General features: G+C 38.6%; 4 protein-coding genes and 3 pseudogenes across 5 annotated transcripts in view; all 7 read right to left on the bottom strand.

Moving 5' to 3' along the window:
• LOC144632171 (uncharacterized) overlaps positions 1–20,635 on the bottom strand; it is an 80,083-nt gene that overhangs the window by 50,157 nt on the left and 9,291 nt on the right. The window lies entirely within an intron of this gene.
• LOC144631431 (neuropeptide FF receptor 2-like) lies at positions 557–1,433 on the bottom strand (annotated as a pseudogene).
• Positions 3,950–6,609, bottom strand: LOC144632873 (allatostatin-A receptor-like). Its single transcript, XM_078491627.1, has one exon. The coding sequence runs from the start codon at positions 5,671–5,673 to the stop codon at positions 4,795–4,797; it is 879 nt and encodes a 292-aa protein (XP_078347753.1). The 5' UTR covers positions 5,674–6,609; the 3' UTR covers positions 3,950–4,794.
• On the bottom strand, positions 7,982–10,234 carry LOC144631428 (neuropeptide FF receptor 2-like). Its single transcript, XM_078489856.1, has 2 exons — positions 10,168–10,234; positions 7,982–9,205 (listed from the first exon to the last, which is right to left on the bottom strand). Exon 2 carries the CDS (start codon positions 9,176–9,178, stop codon positions 8,297–8,299), a length of 882 nt encoding a protein of 293 aa, XP_078345982.1. The 5' UTR covers positions 9,179–9,205; positions 10,168–10,234; the 3' UTR covers positions 7,982–8,296.
• LOC144631430 (QRFP-like peptide receptor) lies at positions 11,354–12,249 on the bottom strand. The gene has a single exon (XM_078489857.1). It carries the CDS (start codon positions 12,247–12,249, stop codon positions 11,371–11,373), a length of 879 nt encoding a protein of 292 aa, XP_078345983.1. The 3' UTR covers positions 11,354–11,370.
• Positions 14,771–17,407, bottom strand: LOC144632173 (neuropeptide Y receptor type 2-like; annotated as a pseudogene). Its single transcript, XR_013566864.1, has 3 exons — positions 17,387–17,407; positions 15,575–16,487; positions 14,771–14,840 (listed from the first exon to the last, which is right to left on the bottom strand). The product of XR_013566864.1 is annotated as a neuropeptide Y receptor type 2-like (transcript).
• LOC144633945 (QRFP-like peptide receptor) lies at positions 18,854–20,098 on the bottom strand (annotated as a pseudogene).

The following is a 20,635-nucleotide window of genomic DNA, read 5'->3' as shown; positions in this document are numbered from 1 at the left end:
GGAATTGCTTAACGGGGCAATCAGGCGCGTTGTTTTTTTTTGTCTTTTACGTGATATTTGCAATTTACATTAAAATAATTGAAAAATATTTCAGCATGATTATTGTGTCAGGTGACATATTTGACTTATAAATTATGTGTTTATTTCCTAACCAGGGTGTGATAAAAAGGCGGGTTGTTGAAGACCTCTATGGGTAATAGAACAATGAACGAAAGAAAATCATTTTAACTCAATTTTTTTCCCATTTTTGTGTAATTTATTTTTAAACCGTTAATGGTCCTGAATGGTACAAGACCAAAACCTAAGAAATTGGAGTTCGTCATATTGTTAAAATTGGTGTTAATAGCCCCTTTTAGAAAGATTAGACAAAAGCTATCGACTAAAATGAAAATATGCTAATTTAACAGGTAATTATAAGCCAAGCCTTAATAAGCTTGAGTGAAGGACGGACGAAAATTATTAGTATTATAAGCTGGCGTTTCTTTTCATACAAAAACTGAGATAGTTCAAGGCCATTAACCTGAACCGTTTGGCCCTCGGTTGGAGTGAGTGAGAACTACTTTCTCTTGTAACAAGGCACTAGTGATGCCACATTCTTCCTGAACTGTTGACTATGAAGTGTGTACACCAGTGGATTGAGGCAGGAATTCAACAATGCGCATGCATTGGCCACGAAATAAACTGTGGCGCGCAGATCAGGAATCGCGAGAGTCAGTGCGCAAAGCACTGTTGTAGGCGTCCAGCACGCGATGAAGATGACGGAGACTGAAATGAGCATCTTGGTTACCTTATCTCTTGACTGTGACATGGCGTTTGGAGAGCAGCCTGGAACGAGAACACGGTTTCGCAGGCACAAAATGATCCTCGTGTACAGGTATCCCATGATGCTTATAGGTAGGATTTCATTGCAAAATGACCAAAAATGGTAATACGCTTGAGCCGTTGCATAATTTGGGTAGTTCTCCACGCACGTTTGGCTTTCTGTATCGTACGTCAGTACCACAAACTGGGGTGTGACCAAAGGATCGCTAGAATCCACAGAATTGGTACCAGCCAGGATGACCGTTTTCTACTCAGTGTCTCTAATGGACGTACGGTGGCGTTATAACGCTCAAAAGCTATCGCCACCAGCAGGAAACCCGAGGCTGCAGCCGCAACCCAACCCGAGGCTCCACCGAAAATTAACTTGCACAGCAGGTCTCCAGTAACGCCGCTTGGCTGCTCGATGAGTGGCTCAGAATGCAAGGAGGAATGAAGAAGACAGCGACCAGTAAATCCGCCATGGCCAAGTGGAAAAGAAGCCAGTTGATCGAGGTTTTCATTGCTTTTTGCTTCAGTATTACAAAGCAGACCAGGGAATTGCCTGCTATGTTGAAAATTATCATGGCGGCCAGACACAGTGCGTACACCAAAGAAAAGGTCGATATTGCCATCATTGGATTTGAAAATCAAATTCGTTTCTGAAAGTAAACATATAGGAAACTGTAAAGTTAATTAACTTTTAAGACGAGCAAAAGAAGAGTAGTTTAATATTTGCTGCCTCCTCGGGTGCTTCACATTTTCGGCTACAATAAAGAAAGACGAGCGTGAAGCGCGAGCGACTGCTGACGTGCGCGAAGCTCGAGGGACCATGGGAAGGAGAAGAACTAGGAGGAGACACGTTTCTGTTCCTTTCGCCTTTCCTTTCTCCCTTGCGCGCGAATTTCCTCACAAATAGAGAGAGACGTCTTTGCATATCCTATAACTGAGCAAATTAAAAATTTGTCAACATATGTTGAGCAAAAGATAAAAGACAGTAAATTGGGTTGCTAGTGGCCGGGGGGGGTTGGGGGGGGGGGGGGGGGGGGTTTCGCCCGAAATCCCGCGTCCCACAAGTGCCCCTGGGTCTCCGAGGATGGTTGCTAGTTCGAAAAATACTGTCAACCAGTGTATCGTACCCTTCTGAATTTTCAACGAACTAAAAGGTGTCTCTATTCAATTAAACATGTTAACAAGCCTTCTATTTCAACAATCAACATCTACATGGTTGTTTTTTTGTTTAGAACTCTATGTGTTCTTTGAATCATAAAAACATTTTGCTAGAATGAATTATTTTGCACCCAAAGATCGAAAATTTAAACACGAAATATACTCGAACGGCCGCAACATTTCGAATAACAAAAGTTTATCAAATGAGATGTATTCTGCTGAAAAGCTCTTAAATTAAACTATTATCAGTAGAAACGTTGGACTTATAAAAATTATTCCAAAGAAAAAGCTAGAACAGTATCTGTAATGCACATATGAACATTGTATGGAATATTTTGACAAACAGATTATTATTACTCACCCAAAACAAAAGTTATTTCCTCTATGGTAGATCAGAAGTCAACATTTCTTGTACATGAAAATAACTGAAAGTTCTCTGTTTTGAATTAAATAAAATCTTAGAAGCATTCTGTGTGAAGTTCTTTAAAAGTTTAAGAATTGAAAAACTTACAAAATTTCATTGAAATCCCTGCTCTGTTTTTGGTTAATTTATTGTTTCAACTCTAAACCGAAATGATGAAATGTCACACACAGTTAGGTTGGATGGGGAAATTTAATTAAAACTTTCATTCTATGACAATAGTCCTTTTCACAAATACCGTTTCCTATTCGCTTAGCAGAATAGTTAAAATCAGAAACGAGGTAATGATTTCTTTTGGGTACAAGCTGTAAAACATCTTGACGTTTTCCAAGCTCCTAAAACAGTTTTAACACAAAGTTATAAAACGGATAAGATCTAGCTGTGAAGGTTATCTGATAACTGAAGTTAATAACACTGTGGGACCTGCACTTTTAACATCTTTAACTAGCATCGTAAGCTAACACTATCCAAGTCCTTCAAGATTTTAAACCTGTTTATAAATAAAACGGGTTTATGAGGTCAAGATAATTACGATATCTTGCTGATTGTCCCGAAAATTTTCTCGTTCCTATTTTCGCCTATTTTATTATGCAAATGTGACAACATATCGGACTCTTCTGTAACATGACAAACAATCATGCTAAAAATGACTATGTACTTTACATTTATTTCAAGTCTCAAACTGGCAGTTTTTGCTGGATCTAGAGTGAAAATCAGCTTTAATCTTCTTGGTTGTATTTCAACACAAGGTCCCAAAATCGTCATTTCTAGTGTTTCATGTAGCACTTCGATTCTCTTGGACCTTGAGCGAACATTAGGCAAAATAAACGTGGTGGTGGTTCTCCAAAAAGACCAAAAATTAATCTACATGAGTTCTATTCCAACACTAGGGCCCAAAATCGTCTTTTTCATTGCCTCATGTAGCACTTTCGTATTCGATTATTTTGGACATGGGGTGGACATAAGCCTGAATCCATGTGATGGAATTTTTCGCAAGATCCAAACTGTACATTTTTAAGTCTCAAACTGGTAGGTGTTGATGGATCTGGAGTGAAAATAACCTTTAATCTACCTGCTGGTATTTCAACACAAGTGCCCAAAATTGTCATTTTCATTGCCTCATGTAGCAGATTCTTATTCGATTCGTATGGACCTGAAGTGAACATTGGCCTGAAATCACGTGATGGCATTTTTCAAAAAAGACCCAAACTGTACATTTCAAGTCTCAAAAAGAAAGGTTTTGCTGGACCTGGAGTGAAAATAAGCTTTAATCTACGTGGTTGTATTTGAGCGCAAGGTCTCAAAATCATCTTTTACGGTGCCTCATGAAGCATATTCTTATTCCATTCTTTTGGACCTGGAGTGAACATTAGGCTGAATGCACGTGGTGGCGGTTTTCCAAAAAGACCCAATCTTTTTTTTTCAGTTTGATCTTCCTTGGGAAGTTAATGGATGTTACTTTCACTATCATTTCGGCTAACATTGGGGAACCTGTTTTGGTGTTTTAATTAGAGATTTTTTGTCGTTCACTTTTGGGGGATAAAGAAATACCTTGGTAGATCATTGTCTCTCCTGGGGGTGTTTTTATTGAGTCGCTGGGAACATGAAGGTTACACTAGGTCTTTACAGAAGGTTGTTTCATTGATCTATTTATTCTTTTTTCTCTTATGTAATACATTCTCTTTCTTTATATGAATTGCTTTTATTTAACAACATTTGCAAACACACTTTTTCTCGCTGGTCGATACATATTTCACTATTTAGCAGATTATACATGGGTCAACATTTGTCATTTAAAGTGTGTTTATTGTTCATCGCGTTGTAAGATAGGAATACGCTCTGCTGCGGACCTATGAAGGAACAACATCTAACAGCCAGAATAATACTGAGGATCGAAATGCACTAATAGCAGCGAATCAACACGCTACAATTAGCGACACGTAAACAGTCAACCACATCGCCTGATGAAGACTGGCAGTATTGCAGTCGAAACATCGCGATCAACACCTCAAAGCGATTCTATTGTGGGGTCAACATTTTTTTAGCAACAGAGAAAAATATAACAAATTGCGATTGTTTATAGACAAATGTTTAGCAGTGCATCGTAGTTTGTTGAATGTTTAATGAACTAGTACATGCCTCTATTCTCTTCAAGTTATCGACTGTACAGTGTTTTTTTGTTGATCAACTGCAAGAGCCTTTATACTGTGACTATCATGAATCATGAATTATTTTTCTAGGATATACATGTCTCAAACACTAGATTTGGAATGGGTTACATCGCACACGAAGATCGAAAATTAAACACGATGATATTTTTCCAAATGCAAACAGGCTTTAAGACAGTTTAAATCCATAACTTTGATTCCAGAACCGTTTTTGTCCTCGATTGGAATGAGTAGGAACTACCTCCTTTTGAAGCAAGACGCCAGTGAAGCGAGATTCTTTCTAAACTGCTGACTATGAAGGGTGTACACCAGTGGATTGAGGCAGGAATTCAAAAGCGCACTGGCTTTGGCCACATAAGAAACTGTGGCACGCTCGCCAGGAATCACGGGAGACAACACGCAAAGCACTGCGGGAGGGGTCCAGCACGCGATGAAGATGACGGAGACTGTGATGAGCATCTTGGTCACCTTACCTCTTGACTGTGACATGGCGTTTGGAGAGCAGCCTGGTACAAGAACACGGTTGCGCAGGCACAAACTGATCCTCGTGTACAGGTATCCCATGATGCTTATGGGAAGAAACTCATTGCAAAATGACCAAAACAGGTAATAAGCTCGAGCTGTTGGATAATCTGGGAAGTGTTTCACGCACATCTGATTTTCTGCATCATAGGTCGATACCACAAACATGGGTGTGACCAAAAGGATGGCTAGAATGGAAAGAAAGGGTACCAACCAAGATGACCGGTTTCGACTCAGTGTTTCTAATGGATGTAAGGTGGCGTTATAACGCTCAAAAGCTATCGCCACCAGTAGGAAGCTTGAGACTACAGCTGCCACCCAACCAAGGACGCCACTGAAGAAAAACTTGCACAGCAGATCTCCAATAACTCCGCTTGGTTGCTCCATGAAGTGGCTCAGAATGCAAGGAGGAATGAAGAAGACAGCGACCAGTAAATCAGCGATGGCCAGATGGAAAAGAAGCCAGTTGATTGAGGTTTTCATTGCTTTTTTCTTCAGTATTACAAGGCAAACCAGAGAATTGCCTGCTATGTTGAATATTATCATGGCGGCCAGACACACTGCGTACACCAAAGAAAAGGTCGATATTGCCATCCTTGGATTTGAAATTCAAATTCGTTACTGAAAGTAATCGTTTTCTCTATAAGAAACTCTTAAATTAGTAAACTTTTAAGACGGGGAAAAGTAGAGTAGTTTAATATTTGCTGCCTCCTCCTCAGGTACTTATCAAGCTTCGTTAAATCCCTGCTCTGTCTTTGGTTAATTTATCGTTTCAACTCCTAACAAGTTATTAGTCATCTTCCATGACAAATTGATGCGTCTTTGAAATTACAATGTCACCCACAGTCACTATAGGATAGAAAAATTTAATTAAAATGGACCTTTTCTTCCTTGACAGTAGTCCTTTTCACAGACACCGTTTTCTATTCGCTTAGCAGAGGAGTAAAATCCAGAAGCGAGGTAATGATTTAGTTTGCGTACAAGCTGTTAAACATCTTGTCTTTTTTCAGCTTCTAAACAGTTTAAGCATACAGATAAGAACTAGCTGTGAACTTATAACTTATGAGTTAACAGAAACGTATTCGTTCATTTAAAAAATACTGTGGAACCTGCAGTTTTAACATTTTTTTACTAGCATCATAAATATAGCACTATCCAAGTCCTTCCCGATTTTAAGCCTTAAACAGTTTTATTAGGTGAAGATAATCACAATATCTTGCTGATTAAGCCTGAAAATTTCTACTTCCTATTGTCGACTTTATTATTATGCAGATATGAAAAGTTTTTAGACTATTCGGTTTTCCTACTTGTTATATTATTATTAAAGGTTTAGCTAGACCTGGAGTATAAATAATCTTTAATTTATGTGATGGCATTTCAACACAAGGGCCAAAAATCTTTATTTAAAGTGCCTCATGTGGCACTTTCTTATTCGATTTTTTTGGACCTGGGGTAAACATTAGGCTAAATTGACGTGGTGGCGTTTTTCCAAAAAGGCTCAAAGTGTCTATTGTAAGTCTCAATCTGTCAGGTTTCTCGGGAACTGGAGAGAAAATAAGCTTTAATCGATGTGGTGGCATTTCAATACAAAGGCCGAAATGTCATTTGATTCAGTCTTTTGTACATGGAGTGCACTTTAGGCTGAATTCAAGAAGCAGGCTGTTTTCCAAAAAGGCCGAAACTGTACATTTCAAGTCTCAAACTGGAAGGTGTTGCTGGATCTGGAGTGGAAATAAATTTTATCTACCTGGTGGCATTTCAACACAAGGGCGAAAAATGTTCAATTTCAGTCAATCGTGTAACACTTTCTTATTTGATTCATTTGGATTTGGAGTGAACTTTAGGCCGAATCCACGTGTTGGCATTTTTCCAAAAAGGAACAGACTGTACATTTCCAGTCTCAAACTGGCAGGTTTTGCTTGATCTAGAGTGGAAGCAAACTTTAATCTACGTGGTGGCATTTCAACAAAAAAGTCAACAATCTTCCTTTACAGTGCCCCATGTGCCACTTTCTTATTCGATACTTTTTAACCTGGAGTGAACTTTAGGCTGAATTCACGAGGTGGCGTTTTTCGAAAACGGCCCAAATTGTAAATTTAAAACTCAAACTGGCAGGCTCCGCTGGATCGGGAGGGAGAATAAGCTTTAATCTATGTGGTGGCAATTCAACACAAGGGCCAAAAATCGTCATTTCGTTGCCTCATGTGGCACTTTCGTATTCAATTCTTTTGGACCTGGAGCAATCAGTAGGCTAAATTCACGTGGTGGCGCTTTTCCAAAAAGGCCCACACTATACATTTCAAGTCTCAAACTGGCAGGTTTCACTGGATGTGGAGAGTAAATAAGCTTTAATTTATGAGGTGGCATTTCAACACGAGGGCCAAAAATCTTCCTGTACAGTGCCTAATGCATGTCGCATTTTCTTACTCGATTCTTTTGGACCCTGGAGTGAACATTAGGCTCCATCCACGTGGTGGCGTTTTTACAAAAAAGGCCCAAACTGTACCTTTCAAGGGTCCAACTGGTAGGTTTTGCTGTATCTCGGGTAAAAAATCAGTTTTAATCTTTGTGATGGCATTTCAACTCAAGGGCCAAAAATCTTCGTTTTCAGTCAGCCTCGTTGGCTATTTACCACCTCGTATCCAACGCGGGCTCATAGATTAATTCTTAATTATTGCACTATTGCGCCATTTTACCATATTAGGGCAAAAGAACGCGAAAAAATATACCACGTTATTACACAGTACAACGGGGCAAAAATACGGACGGACAAACTTACGGAATACCGAGCCAAACTTAGTGTAAAAAATAGTGGAATAATAAATTCCTTATTCGATGCTTTAACATATAATACGAACGGACATTTTGCTCATTGCTCGTTCTACGCAACTCGCAAAATATCCGCGCGTATTATATGTTAAACCATCGAATAAGGTGACTGTATCTATCACTTAAACATTGTTTTTATTACACAACATTTGCAAACACGTTTTTTTCTGGCTGGCGTTACAGAGCTGTGTAATTATTCTTACAAACCCACATTGATAAGACTGAAAAGCTGATTAAAACTACTTACATTATAAGCACACCATTATTTTCGATTTGGAAATAAAGCTCTTAAGTTTGAGTCCATCGGAATCCAAACTAGAACCTACCTATAATTAACTAATAACTTGATTTCAGGATCAGGGTTTTCTCTTTGTTTTCAGAATTACAACTACTTGCTTTTGTGTACTCTGCACACCAACGAAGCAAGATTTTTCCTGAACTGTTGACTATGAAGGGTATACACCAGTGGATTGAGGCATGAATTCAACAGTGCGCATGCTGTAGCAACATGAAACACTGTGGCGTACCCGCCAGAAATCACGGGACTCAGTACACAAAGCACTGCGGGAGGGGTCCAGCACGTGATGAAGATGGCGGAGACTGAAATGAGCATCTTGGTTACCTTATCTCTGGACTGTGAAACGGAACTTGGAGAAGAGCCTGGAACGAGAACACGGTTGCGCAGACACAAAATGATCCACGTGTACAGATATCCCATGATGCTTATAGGTAGAAATTCATTGCAAAATGACCAAAAAAGGTAATACGCCCAAGCAGTTGCGTAATTTGAGAAGTTCGCCATGCACATCTGATTTTCTGCATCGTACGTCAATACAACAAAAACGGGCGTGACCAATAACAACGCTAGAATCCACAGAATTGGTACCAGCCAGGATGACCGAACACGACTGAGTTGTTCCAGTGGACGCACGGTGGCTTTGTAACGCTCAAAAGCTATCGCCACCAATAGAAAGCTCGAGGATGCAGCCGCCACCCACCCCAAGGCCCCACCTGTAATGAACTTGCACAGCATGTCTCCAATAAGGCCACTTGGTTGCTCGATAACGTGGTTCAGAATGCAAGGAGGAATAAAGAAGACAGCGACCAGTAAATCAGCGATGGCCAAGTGGAAGAAAAGCCAGTTGATCGAGGTTTTCATTGCTTTCTTCTTAAGTATTACAAGGCAGACCAAGGAATTCCCTGCTATGTTGAAAATTATCATGGCGGCCAGACACAGTGCGTACACCAAAGAAAAGGTCGATATTGCCATCCTTGGATTTGAAATTCAAATTCGTCTCTGAAAGTAAACGTTTTCTGTAAGACTAGGAAAAGGAGAGTGTTACTGAGCAGATTTATACATTGGTCAACATAAGTTGATGAAGAAGTAAAAAATTTATAAACTGCAATTGTAGCTCGACAAATACTTTTAACGACGGCATTGTATCCTGTTGAATGTTGAACGAACTAAATCACGTATCTATTCATTTTAACATATTGGCAAGCTTCCTCTGTCAACATTCATCACATATTGTTGCTATTTGTTGACCAACTGAAACTCTTTGTTTGCCTTTAATCGTAAAACATTTTACAAGAATGAACATACTTCAAACACTAGATTTGGAATGAGTTGTTTTTCACCTAAATATCGAAAATTAAAACACTAGATATACTTTTTTAAGCAAATGAAAGATCATCGCAGTAATGTACTCAACTTAAGCAGTTGAGAAAAGCAAGCCTGAAAAAAATTCAGGCTTGAACGGGGAATCGAACCCATGACCTCTGCGATACTAGTGCAGCGCTCTAACCAACTGAGCTATCAAGCCAACTGGGAGCTGGTCAATTGTGAGTTCGTAATATACCCGTGGACGGAGAAGATATGAAATGAATATATGAAATATATATCTGCAGTACAAATATATGAATTTCATATATTCATTTCATACGAGATATACTGTTAGTAGGCGTCCATCATATTTCGAATAATAAAAGTTTGGCAAATGATGTACTCAGCTAAAACTATTATCAGTAAAACCGTTGGACCCATAAAAATTATTCCAAGTCAAAATGTAGAACAATATAATATCTGCACATTTAAACACTGAATGGATCAATATTTAAACGAGGGATCAATATTTCCTTTACGGTAGAACACAAATCATCATTTCTTGTACAAAAAATAACTGAATTTTCTTTCTTTCGAATTAAAAATAATATCTCAAACGCATTCTGCGTGAAGTTCTGTAAAGTTTAAATACTTACAAAATGTCTTTGAAATCCCTGCTCTGTTTTTGGTTAATTGTTTCAACTCTAACCGAATTATTAGTCGTCTTCTAAGACAAATGATGTGTTTTAGAATTGAAATGTCACCTACAGTCAGGTAGGATGGGGAAATTTAATTAAAACTTTCATTCTTTGACAATAGTCCTTTTCACAGATACTGTTTCCTATTCGCTTAGTAGTAGAGTTGAAATCAGAAACGAGGTAATGATTTCTTTTGTGTACAAACTGTAAAACATCTTGACTTTTTCTGAGCTCTTAACAGGTTTTGCCAACAGATAGTTTTAAAACTATCTGGCTATGAAGCTTATAACTTATGAGTTACAATAAATTTATTATTTTTGTTACAAATAGTGCGAAACCTGTACTTTTAATATCCTTTACTTTTATCATAATCTACAACTATTTAAGTCCTGCCAGATTTTTAACCTGTTAAAAATAAAACAGTTTTATGAGGTCAAGAAAATTAGCTATCTTGCTGATTGTTTCCGAAATTTCCTCGTACCTATTTTTGCCTGTATTATCATGCAAATATGAAAAGTTATCGGACTCTTCAGTTTTGAACTTGTTTTACAATCATGCTAAAAATCATGACAGTGTACTTTACAGTTCGATGTTCTGGACAGATATTGGTAGTGAAATATCAAACAAGAGAGACAGTGTTTCATCAGGATATCCAAACACCGAGAAGAGAGTTGAAATTACGACACGCAGCGAAGTTTTTTTTAACGAAATTCGAGGTGTTTGGATAGCCGAAGAGACACTAGCTCGAGTGTTTTTTTTATATCTTCTCAATCGAAACAAAAACTACGGAGTAAACCGAGCTAATTAAGACCGGGTATTCAAACTGCTCTTTCACGATTATGATTTTCTTTGTTCTCACTTGATGAATTGTTAATGAGTTTGAGAATATTTTTTCAGCAACAGAGCAATAATATAATAAATTGCGATTGTTTATTTACAAATGACTGGCAGTGTATCGTAGTCTGTTGAATGTTTAACGAGCTAGAGCGTCTCTATTCTCTTCAAGTCATAATTATCGACTGCTAGTTGTTGACCAACTGCAAGAACCTTAATACTCTGACATGAAGATCGAAAGTTAACACGAACAGGCTTTCAAGACAGTTTAAATTCATAAATTTGATTTCAGAATCGTTGTTTGCCCTCGATTGGAGTGAATGGGATTTACTTCCTTTTGATGCAAGACGCCAGTGCAGCGAGATTCTTCCTGAACTGTTGACTATGAAGTGTGTACACCAGTGGATTGAGGCAGGAATTCAACAGCGCGCTTGCTTTGGCCACAGAATAAACTGTGGCGCGCTGGCCAGGAATCATGGGAGTCAGTGCGCAAAGCACTGCGGGAGGCGTCCAGCACGCGATGAAGATGACAGAGACTGTGATGAGCATCTTAGTTACTTTATCTCTGGACTGTGATACGGAGTTTGGAGAGCAGCCTGGTACGAGAACACGGTTGCGAAGACATAAAATAATCCGCGTGTACAGGTATCCCATGATGCTTATAGGTAGAAATTCATTACAAAATGACCAAAAAAGGTAATATCCTCGAGCTGTTGCATAATCTGGGAAGTTCGCCTCACACATGTGATTTTCTGCATCGTAAATCGATACCACAAACATGGGTGTGATCAATAAGATGGCTAGAATCCACAGAATTGGTACCAACCAGGATGACCGACCACGACTGAGTTGTTCCAGTGGACGTACGGTGGCATTGAAACGCTCAAAAGCTATCGCCACTAGTAGAAAGCTTGAGGCTACAGCTGCCACCCAACCCAAGCCTCCACCGGTAATGAACTTGCACAGCAAGTCTCCAATAACGCCGCTTGGTTGCTCAATGAAGTGACTCAGAATGCAAGGAGGAATGAAGAAGACAGCGACCAGTAAATCCGCCATGGCCAAGTGAAAAAGAAGCCAGTTGATCGAGGTTTTCATTGCTTTCTTCTTCAGTATTACAAGGCACACGAGAGAATTGCCTGCTATGTTGAAAATTATCATGGCGGCCAGACACAGTGCGTACACCAGAGAGGAGGTCGATATTGCCATCATTGGATTTGAAAATCGAATTCTTTTCTGAATAAGAAACTGTAATGTTTAGCTAACAAAAACTTTAAAGTTAATTAACACTTGAGACGGGGAAAAGGAGAGTAATAATATATTTGCTGCCTCCTTTTCAGGTTCTTCGCATTTTAGGCTGCAAAAAACAAAGGCGAGCGCGAAGCGCGAGCGGCTGGTGACGTGCGCGAAGCGTGAGAAACCAAGGGAAGAAGAAAGAAGAGACGTCTCTCTTCCTTTCGCCTTCCCATCCTCCCTTGCGCGCCCATTTTCCTCACAGAAAGAAAGGGTTGTCTTTACATAACGTATCACAAATCAGATTTAAAATTAGTTAACATATGTTAAGCAACAAAGTAAATTATAGTAAATTAGATCTTCGAAAAGGACTGAGGGCGAGGGTTCGAATCCGGCTTGGGTTTTTTTTATTATTACTTTTAAATTTAATTGTGGGTTCGAATTCTGAGCCTTTCATTTTTATCGTTTTTCTTTTCGGAATAAAATAACACTGATTTCCACATAATACTCCCTCAACGCCTATTCGAAGGCTTAATAAACCTTTCATCGCCATCAGGGGCGCGCGGGCGGAGGGTTCGAAATCATCCCTGCCGTTCGTTTTCCCTACTCTTTTTTGGTTAATATATTGCCCTCAAATAAATGTCTCTCCTCAAAATGCGACTATCCAATAATTTCCCCGTCCGATGATTTCGTTAAAATAGCCTGCGCTTCCCAACGCTTTATACCTCTTTACGAACCAGAAAGAGCCGCCATCTTCAAAGCGGAGTAGACCCTGGGAACGAGGGTTTCCTTTCGGCCATGCCCGTTACAATTCAATTAATGTTCAACTTCAAATAATCCACTCCTTATTTATAACACCCCCCCCCCCCCTCCCTCAACCCAGAGCTTCGCGAGGCCCTGCGAGTCACGTAAATATATCATTACTAGTTAATTAATAAAACAGTTTGATTAGGTGAAGATAATAACGATATCTTGCTGATTGTGCCGGAAATTTTCTCCTTCCTATTTTCGACTGTATTATCACGCAGACGTGAAACATTTTCGGATTATTCAGTTTTTTAACTCGTTATATAATCATCAGAGCCTAAAGTTCACTCCAGGTAAAAAAGTATCGAATAAGGATGTGCCACATGAGGGACTGTAAATGAACATTTTTCAGTGGCTCATGTGGCACTGTCTTATTCGATTCTTTTGAACCTGGAGTGTAATTTAGGTGGAATCTACATGGTGGCGTTTTTCCAAAACGGCGGAGACTGTAACTTAAAATCTCAATCTGGCAAGTTTTGCTGGATCTGGAGTGAAGATAAGCTTTAATCTTTGTGTTGGCATTTTAACACAAGGGCCAAAAATGTTCATTTTCAAGCGTTCATGTGGCACTTTTTTATTCGATATTTTTTTACTTGGAGTGAACTTTAGGCTAAATCAACGTGTTGGCAATTTTCCAAAAAGACCCAAACTGTACATTTAAAGTCTAAAACTGGCTGTTTGTGCTGTATCTGGGTATCTGGAGTGAAAATAAGCTTTAATCCATTTGGTGGAATTTCAACACAAGGGTCAAAAATCTTCATTTTTTAAAAGTGCCTCGTGTGGCACTTTCTTGTTCCTGAACCTGTAATGAACATATGCCTGAATTCATGTGGTGATGTTTTTTTCCTGTTTTTTGAAACTTAAAAGTTTCAAACGGACTGGTTTTTTGAAACTTAAAAAGTTTCAAACGGACTGGTTTTGCTGGATCTGGAGAAAAATTAAGCTTTAAGATACTTTATGTATTTCAATGTCAGGGCCGAAAATCTTCGTTTTCAGTGCCTCATGTGACACTTCTTATTTGGCTCTTTTCAACCTGGAGTGAATATTAGGCTGAATTCACGTGGCGGTGTTTTTCCCAAAAGGCACAATCTGTACGTTGAAAGTCTGGTTAGCTTGGTGGTAGAGCGCCGGACTGACGTGCGGGAGGTCTCGGGTTCGACTCCCAGACCGGACCAACACTCAGGGTCTTAAAATAACTGAGGAGAATGTGCTGCCTTTGTAATTACATCTGCAAATGGTTAGACATTCTAGTCTTCTCGGATAAGGACGATAAACCGTAGGCCCCGTCTCCTGCATCTTCAGTGTTATAATCAGCAGGGGACGTTAAAGAACCCACACACTCATCGCAAAGAGTAGGGCATGAAGTTCCCAGTGTTGTGGTCTGTTCTATTCCATGGGTTGGGTGGTGGGGTGAGATCATACACATGGACGGATAGCGGCTGCCATAGGCGCCTTATATGCTGATGTCCGATCTCATCCCAAAATTCTAATTGTGAAGCGCATTGAGCTTTGTAAATGCGCTATATAAGCACCTATATCATTCAAACTGGCAAGTTTCAGTGAATCATTGTACATTCATTGGATGTTCTGGACATATATATAGGTTGTACGGATTCTTTATTACACCCATTTGTAACCGTTAATAGGCTTTACTTTCACGATCGTTCCGATTATTTTTTCTTTTTGTGGGTTATGGTGGACCATTGTCTGTCCTGGTGAGGTTTTCATTGAGTCCTGACGAACATGAAGCCTCACTAGGGCTGTTACAGAAGGTTGTTGATTGAACTATTCATTTATTTAGTTTGTTAGTTTTTTTCTTCTCATGTAATACATTTTACCACTTAGACAACATTTGCAAACTTGTTTTTTTCTGGCTGCCGTTACAGAGCTGTGTAATTACTCTTACAAACCCACATTGACAAGACTGAAAAGCTAATTAAAACTATTTATATTATAAGCACACCATTATTTTCGATTTGAAAATAAAGCTCTTAAGTTTGAGTCCATCGGAATCCAAACAACTACCTATCTATAATTAACTATTTTCTTGGGGGGGCGGGGGCTTTATTTTTTTTTTTTTTTTTTTTTTATAAAAAATAAATTTTTTTATAAAAAAAGAGTGTTTTTATAAAAAAAAATAAAATATTAAAAAAAAAAAAAACAAAAAAAAAAAAAAAAAAAAAAAAAAAAAAAAAAGGGGGCGAAAAAAACAACCCCCTTTGCCGGAAAAATTATAGAAAAAAAAAAAAAAAAAAGAAAAAAATTTTAAAAAAAATATTTTCATGTGAAAAAACACAGGGGGGGAGGTAAAAATAAATATGGAGGCCCCAAAAATTAATTGGTTAAGTGGAAAAACGCGAGGGTTTTTCTAGAAAAAAATAAAAATCTTACCCGTAAAAAAACGCCAAAAAAAATTTCCCGTTCACGGTCGCTCGAAAATGGTAGTAATAACTTGATTCCAGGACCTGGATTTTCTCTTTGTTTTGTGAATGACAGCTACTTGCTTTTGTGTATTCTACACACCAAGGAAGCGAGATTTTTCCTGAACTGTTGACTATGAAGGCTGTACACCAGTGGATTTAGGCAAGAATTCAACAGCGCGCTTGCTGTGGACACGTGATGCAGTGTGCCAGAAAAACCGCCAGAAATCACGAGACCCATCACACAACACACTGCGGGAAGGGTCCAGCACGTGACGAAGATCACAGAGACTGAAATGAGCATCTTTTTTACCTTGTCTCTGGACTGTGACATGGAGTTTAGAGAAGGGCCTGGCACGAGAACACGGTTGCGTAGACACAAAACGATCCGCGTGTATAGGTATCCCATGATGCATATCGGCAGCACTGAATTGACAAGTGACCAAGTAAGTTGATACGTTCGAGCTATTCTGTTATTTGGGAAGTTCTCCACGCACATTTGACTTTCTGTATCGTAGGTCGATACCACAAAAATTGGCATGACCATTGAGATCGCTAGAATCCACAGAATTGGTATAAGCCACGATGAACGACCACGACTAAGTTGTTCCAATGGACGCACTGTGGCGTTGAAACGCTCAAAAGCTATCACCGCAAGGAGAAAGCTCGAGGATGAAGCCGCCGCCCAACCCAAGGCCCCGTCGAACAGAAACTTGCATAGCATGTCTCCAATAACTCCGCTTGGTTGCTCGATGAAGTGGTTCAGAATGCAAGGAGGAATAAAGAAGACAGCGACCAGTAAATCAGCGATGGCCAAGTGAAAAAGAAGCCAGTTGATTGAGGTTTTCATTGCCTTCTTCTTTAGTATTACAAGGCAGACCAAGGAATTGCCTGCTATGTTGAAAATTATCATGGCGGCCAGACACAGTGCGTACACCAAAGAAAAGGTCGATATTGCCATCATTGGATTTGAACGTTTTCTGAATACTGAGAAACTGTAATGTTAGCTAACAATTAAAAAACACTTAATACGGGGAAAAGGAAAGTAATAAGATATTTGCTGCCTCTTTTTCAGGTTCTTCGCATTTTAGGCTGCAAAAAACAAAGGCGAGCGCGAAGCGCGAGCGACTGGTGACGTGCGCGAAGCGTGAGAAACCACGGGAAGAAGAAAGAAGAGACGTCTTTCTTCCTTTCGCCTTTCCATCCTCCCTTGCGCGCGCATTTTACATAACGTATCACAAATCAGATTTAAAATTAATTAACATATGTTAAGCAACAAAGTAAATTATAGTAAATTGGGTTTGTAGTTCAAAAAGTACTGTTAACCTGAGCATCGTACCCTGTTGAATGTTGAACGAAGTAGAACATGTCTTCATTTATTTCAACATGTACAAGCTTTCTCTGTTTGCTCTGTCAACATTCAACCCATACAAAGTTGTTTTTGCGTTGAGTCTTAACATTTTCTTGCTAGAATTAACATTTCAAAACACTGAAAATGAAACGAATTATTTTGCACCTGAAGATCGAAAATTAAAACACGAGATATAATTTTTCCACGCGTCCACCACCGTTCGGAATAATCAAAGTTTGGCATATAATATACTCGCTCTATTGAGTTAAACTATTATAGGAAAAAACCTTGGACCTTTAAAACTATTCCGAAGCAAAACTACAACAATATCTGTAATGCACATTTGAACATTGTATATATCAAGATTTTTTGACATATTAGTACCTCAAAACAAAAGATCAATATTTCCCTTACCGAAGAAATCAAAATTTCTTGTACATGAACATAACTGAAAGCTCTATGTTTCGAATTTTTAATAAAATCTCAATAGAATTCTGTGTAAAGTTTCGTAAATTTTAAGAATTGAAATACTTACCAAGCTTCGTTTAAATCCCTTCCTGTTTTTAGTTAATTTATTGTTTCAACTCCTTAACAAGTTATTATTCATCTTCCATGAGAAATAATGCGTCTTTGAAATTGAAATGTCACCCACAGGCACTATAGAATAGGAAAATTTAATTAAAATGGACCTTTTTTCTTTGACAATAGTCCTTTTTACAGATACCGTTTCCTATTCGCTCAGCAGAGGAGTAAAATTCAGAAGCGAGGTAATGATTTAATTTGCGTACAAGCTGTGAAACATCTTGATTTTTTTTTCATCTTCTAAACACTTTCAGCATACAGATAAGAACTAGCTGTGAAGCTTATAACTTATGATTAAACAGAAACGTATTCTTTCTGTTACAAATGCATAAACTAACACTGTCGAAGTTCTTCCAGATTTTAATCCTGTTTATAAGTGAAACAGTTTTCTGAAGTCAAGATAATTATGATATATTGCTGATATCAAATAAAAAAAAAAAATTTTTTTTTATAAGATGGGAAAAAAAAATAAATAGTTTGTGGGGTGGGGTGTAAAAAAAAAAAAAAAAATAAAAAAAAAAAAAAATAAAAATATATAAAGGTTAAAAAATAAAAACGCTAAAATAATTGCTAAAAATAGATAAATTGCCAAAGTTGTTAAAATGATAAAAAGATTGATTGTGCCCGAAATTGCCTTTCCTATTTTCGCCTGTATTATCATGCAAATACTAAAAGTTATCAGACTCTTCAGTTTTAAACTTGTCATACAATCATGCTAAAATTAAAAGATACGAATGTGTTCTTTACAGTTGGATGTTCTGGACAGATATTAGTTGTACGGATCCTGCCTTACACCACTTTGCAACCGTGAGTCCGTTGTGAAACCCAACCTGTTTTGTTTTTGTTTTTAATTTTTTTTGCTCTCCCAAGAAAAGTAATAGACCCAATGCAAATATGGCGGCTATTAATTTTCGGCTCCCAGAAGAATCATCAAGTCAAAGTAAATCAGTGTATGAAGTTTAAAGGCTATACATTCATTTAATGGGAAGTTACAGGGGCATTTATATTGCCAAAAACATGAAAACGAGGCTAGGCAGGCCAGGGTGACTTTTTCCATACAAATCTCTTAAATTTGAATGAGTCATAACTTTGCAGCCATTTAACCCAAAACACTGAAACTTCTCAAAATAGCATAATATTTCATATATATTTAAGTGCCACCATCAGCGTTTTAAGAAACTTGACTAAACAACAGAAATGAATGACAACCATTTTTGCATAAGGTCTATAGATGTTATTTTCACGATCATTTCGTCGACCAATCTCGGGGAACCTGTTTTGATGTTTTAATTTGAAATTTTATTGTCGTCGGTTTTGGGGGGATAGAAACACCCTGGTTGATCATTGTCTCTCCTGGTGAGATTTTTCTTGAGTCTCTGACTGGAAAACATCAAGGTTTCGATTCACAATGCCCTTTTCAAAAGGTTTTTAATTGGTCTATTCATTCATTCATTTTAATTATATTATTTAGTTATTTTTCTTCCTATGTAATACATTCTCTCACTTATACATTGGTTTCATTTTACAAGTTTGCTAACAATTTTTTTTCTGACTGGCACAAAGCTTGACTCACTGAATATTGAAACTACAAAGCATGCCAGTTATCGTTTACAGATCCACAATGAAAAGACTGAAAATTTAATAAAAACTGTATACAGTATAAGACGACTATCGTTAATGATTTGCAAACAAAGCGTTTATGTTTGAGTCCATCGCAATCCAAGCAATTTCAATTGTTAAAACCAGTTAACCAGTTTCTTCCCTTTTTCTGAATGGCAACTACTTGCTTTTGTGCGCTCTGTTCAACAGTGAAGCAAGATGTTTCCTGAACTGTTGACTATGAAGGCTGTACACCAGTGGATTGAGGCAGGAATTCAACAGCACCAATGCTGTGGTCAGGGGGTCCAGTGTGGCAAAAAAAACCACCAGGGGTCACGCGATTCAGCACGCACAGCACTGTGGGAGGGTTCCAGCACGCCATGAAGATGACAGTGACTGAAATGAGCATCTTGGTTACCTTATCTCTTGACTGTGGCCTGGAGGTTAGAGTAGAGCCTGGAACGACAACACGGTTGCGCAGACACAAAATGATCCGCGTGTACAGGTATCCCATGATGCTTATCGGCAGCAATGAATTGACAAATGACCAAATAAAGTGATAGGCGCGGGCCACTGTGTAATCTGGGAAGTTCTCCACGCACATTTGTCCCTCTGTATCGTAGGTCAATACCACTAAAATGGGCGTGATCATTAAGATCGCGAGAATCCACAGAATTAGCACCAGCCGCGATGACCGACTTCGACTGAGGTGTTCCAATGGACGTACGGTTGCATAATAACGCTCAAAAGCTATTGCCAAAAGCAGAAAGCTCGAGGCTGAAGCCGCTGCCCAACCGAAGGCCCCGACCAAAACAAACTTGCATAGCATGTCTCCAACAAAGCCACTTGGTTGGTCAATGAAGTGGCTCAGAATGCAAGGAGGAATGAAGAAGACAGCGACCAGTAAATCAGCGATGGCCAAATGGAAAAGTAGCCAGTTGATTGGGGTTTTCATAGCTTTCTTCTTGATTATTACAAGGCATACGAGGGAATTGCCTGCTATGTTGAAAATTGTCATCGCGCCCAGGCACAGTGCGTACACCAGTGAGGACGTCGATATTGCCATTCTTTGATTCGAAATTAAATTCGTTTCGGAAAGTAGATTTTGAAGTCAATAAAGCTCTAAACATTATAGTGAATAAACGCTTGGCACCAAAAAAGCCGAGCAGTTATTCACATATTTTATTATTCAAGGAGTATTTCTCTTGGCATTGGTCAACATTTGTTCAGCAACAGAGAAACATACTGTATACAATAAATTGCGATTGTTTATCTACAAATGCTAAGTTGTGTATCGTAGTCTGTTTAGTGTATAATAAAATAGAACATGTCTCTTTTATGTTAATGTTATCGACTGTACAAATAGTCCAGTCCCTGAACTCGCTCTTCCGCGCGCCCTTTATAGGGGCTTAACCCAGGTTTGAGAAGAGAGAGTTCGGGGACTGAACTACTGAAAAGTCAGTTATTTGTTAATCAACTGCAAAAACCTCAGTACTCCGTGTTTGCCTTGAATCATGAAATATTTTTCTAGGATAAACATATCTCAAACACAAAATTTGAAATAAGTTATCTTACACACGAAGATCGATAATTCAAACACGAC

Source organism: Oculina patagonica, chromosome 12 (assembly GCF_052425735.1).
Source record: "Oculina patagonica isolate OP01 chromosome 12, crgOcupat, whole genome shotgun sequence".
In the NCBI taxonomy this organism is placed as follows: Eukaryota; Metazoa; Cnidaria; class Anthozoa; order Scleractinia; family Oculinidae; genus Oculina; species Oculina patagonica.
This window is presented reverse-complemented; position numbering and strand designations above follow the sequence as displayed.

Bases quoted from the DNA above. Each gene is read 5' to 3' on its own strand.
- LOC144632873 (XM_078491627.1), bottom strand. From the start codon at position 5,673: ATGGCAATATCGACCTTTTCTTTGGTGTACGCAGTGTGTCTGGCCGCC.
- LOC144631428 (XM_078489856.1), bottom strand. From the start codon at position 9,178: ATGGCAATATCGACCTTTTCTTTGGTGTACGCACTGTGTCTGGCCGCC.
- LOC144631430 (XM_078489857.1), bottom strand. From the start codon at position 12,249: ATGGCAATATCGACCTCCTCTCTGGTGTACGCACTGTGTCTGGCCGCC.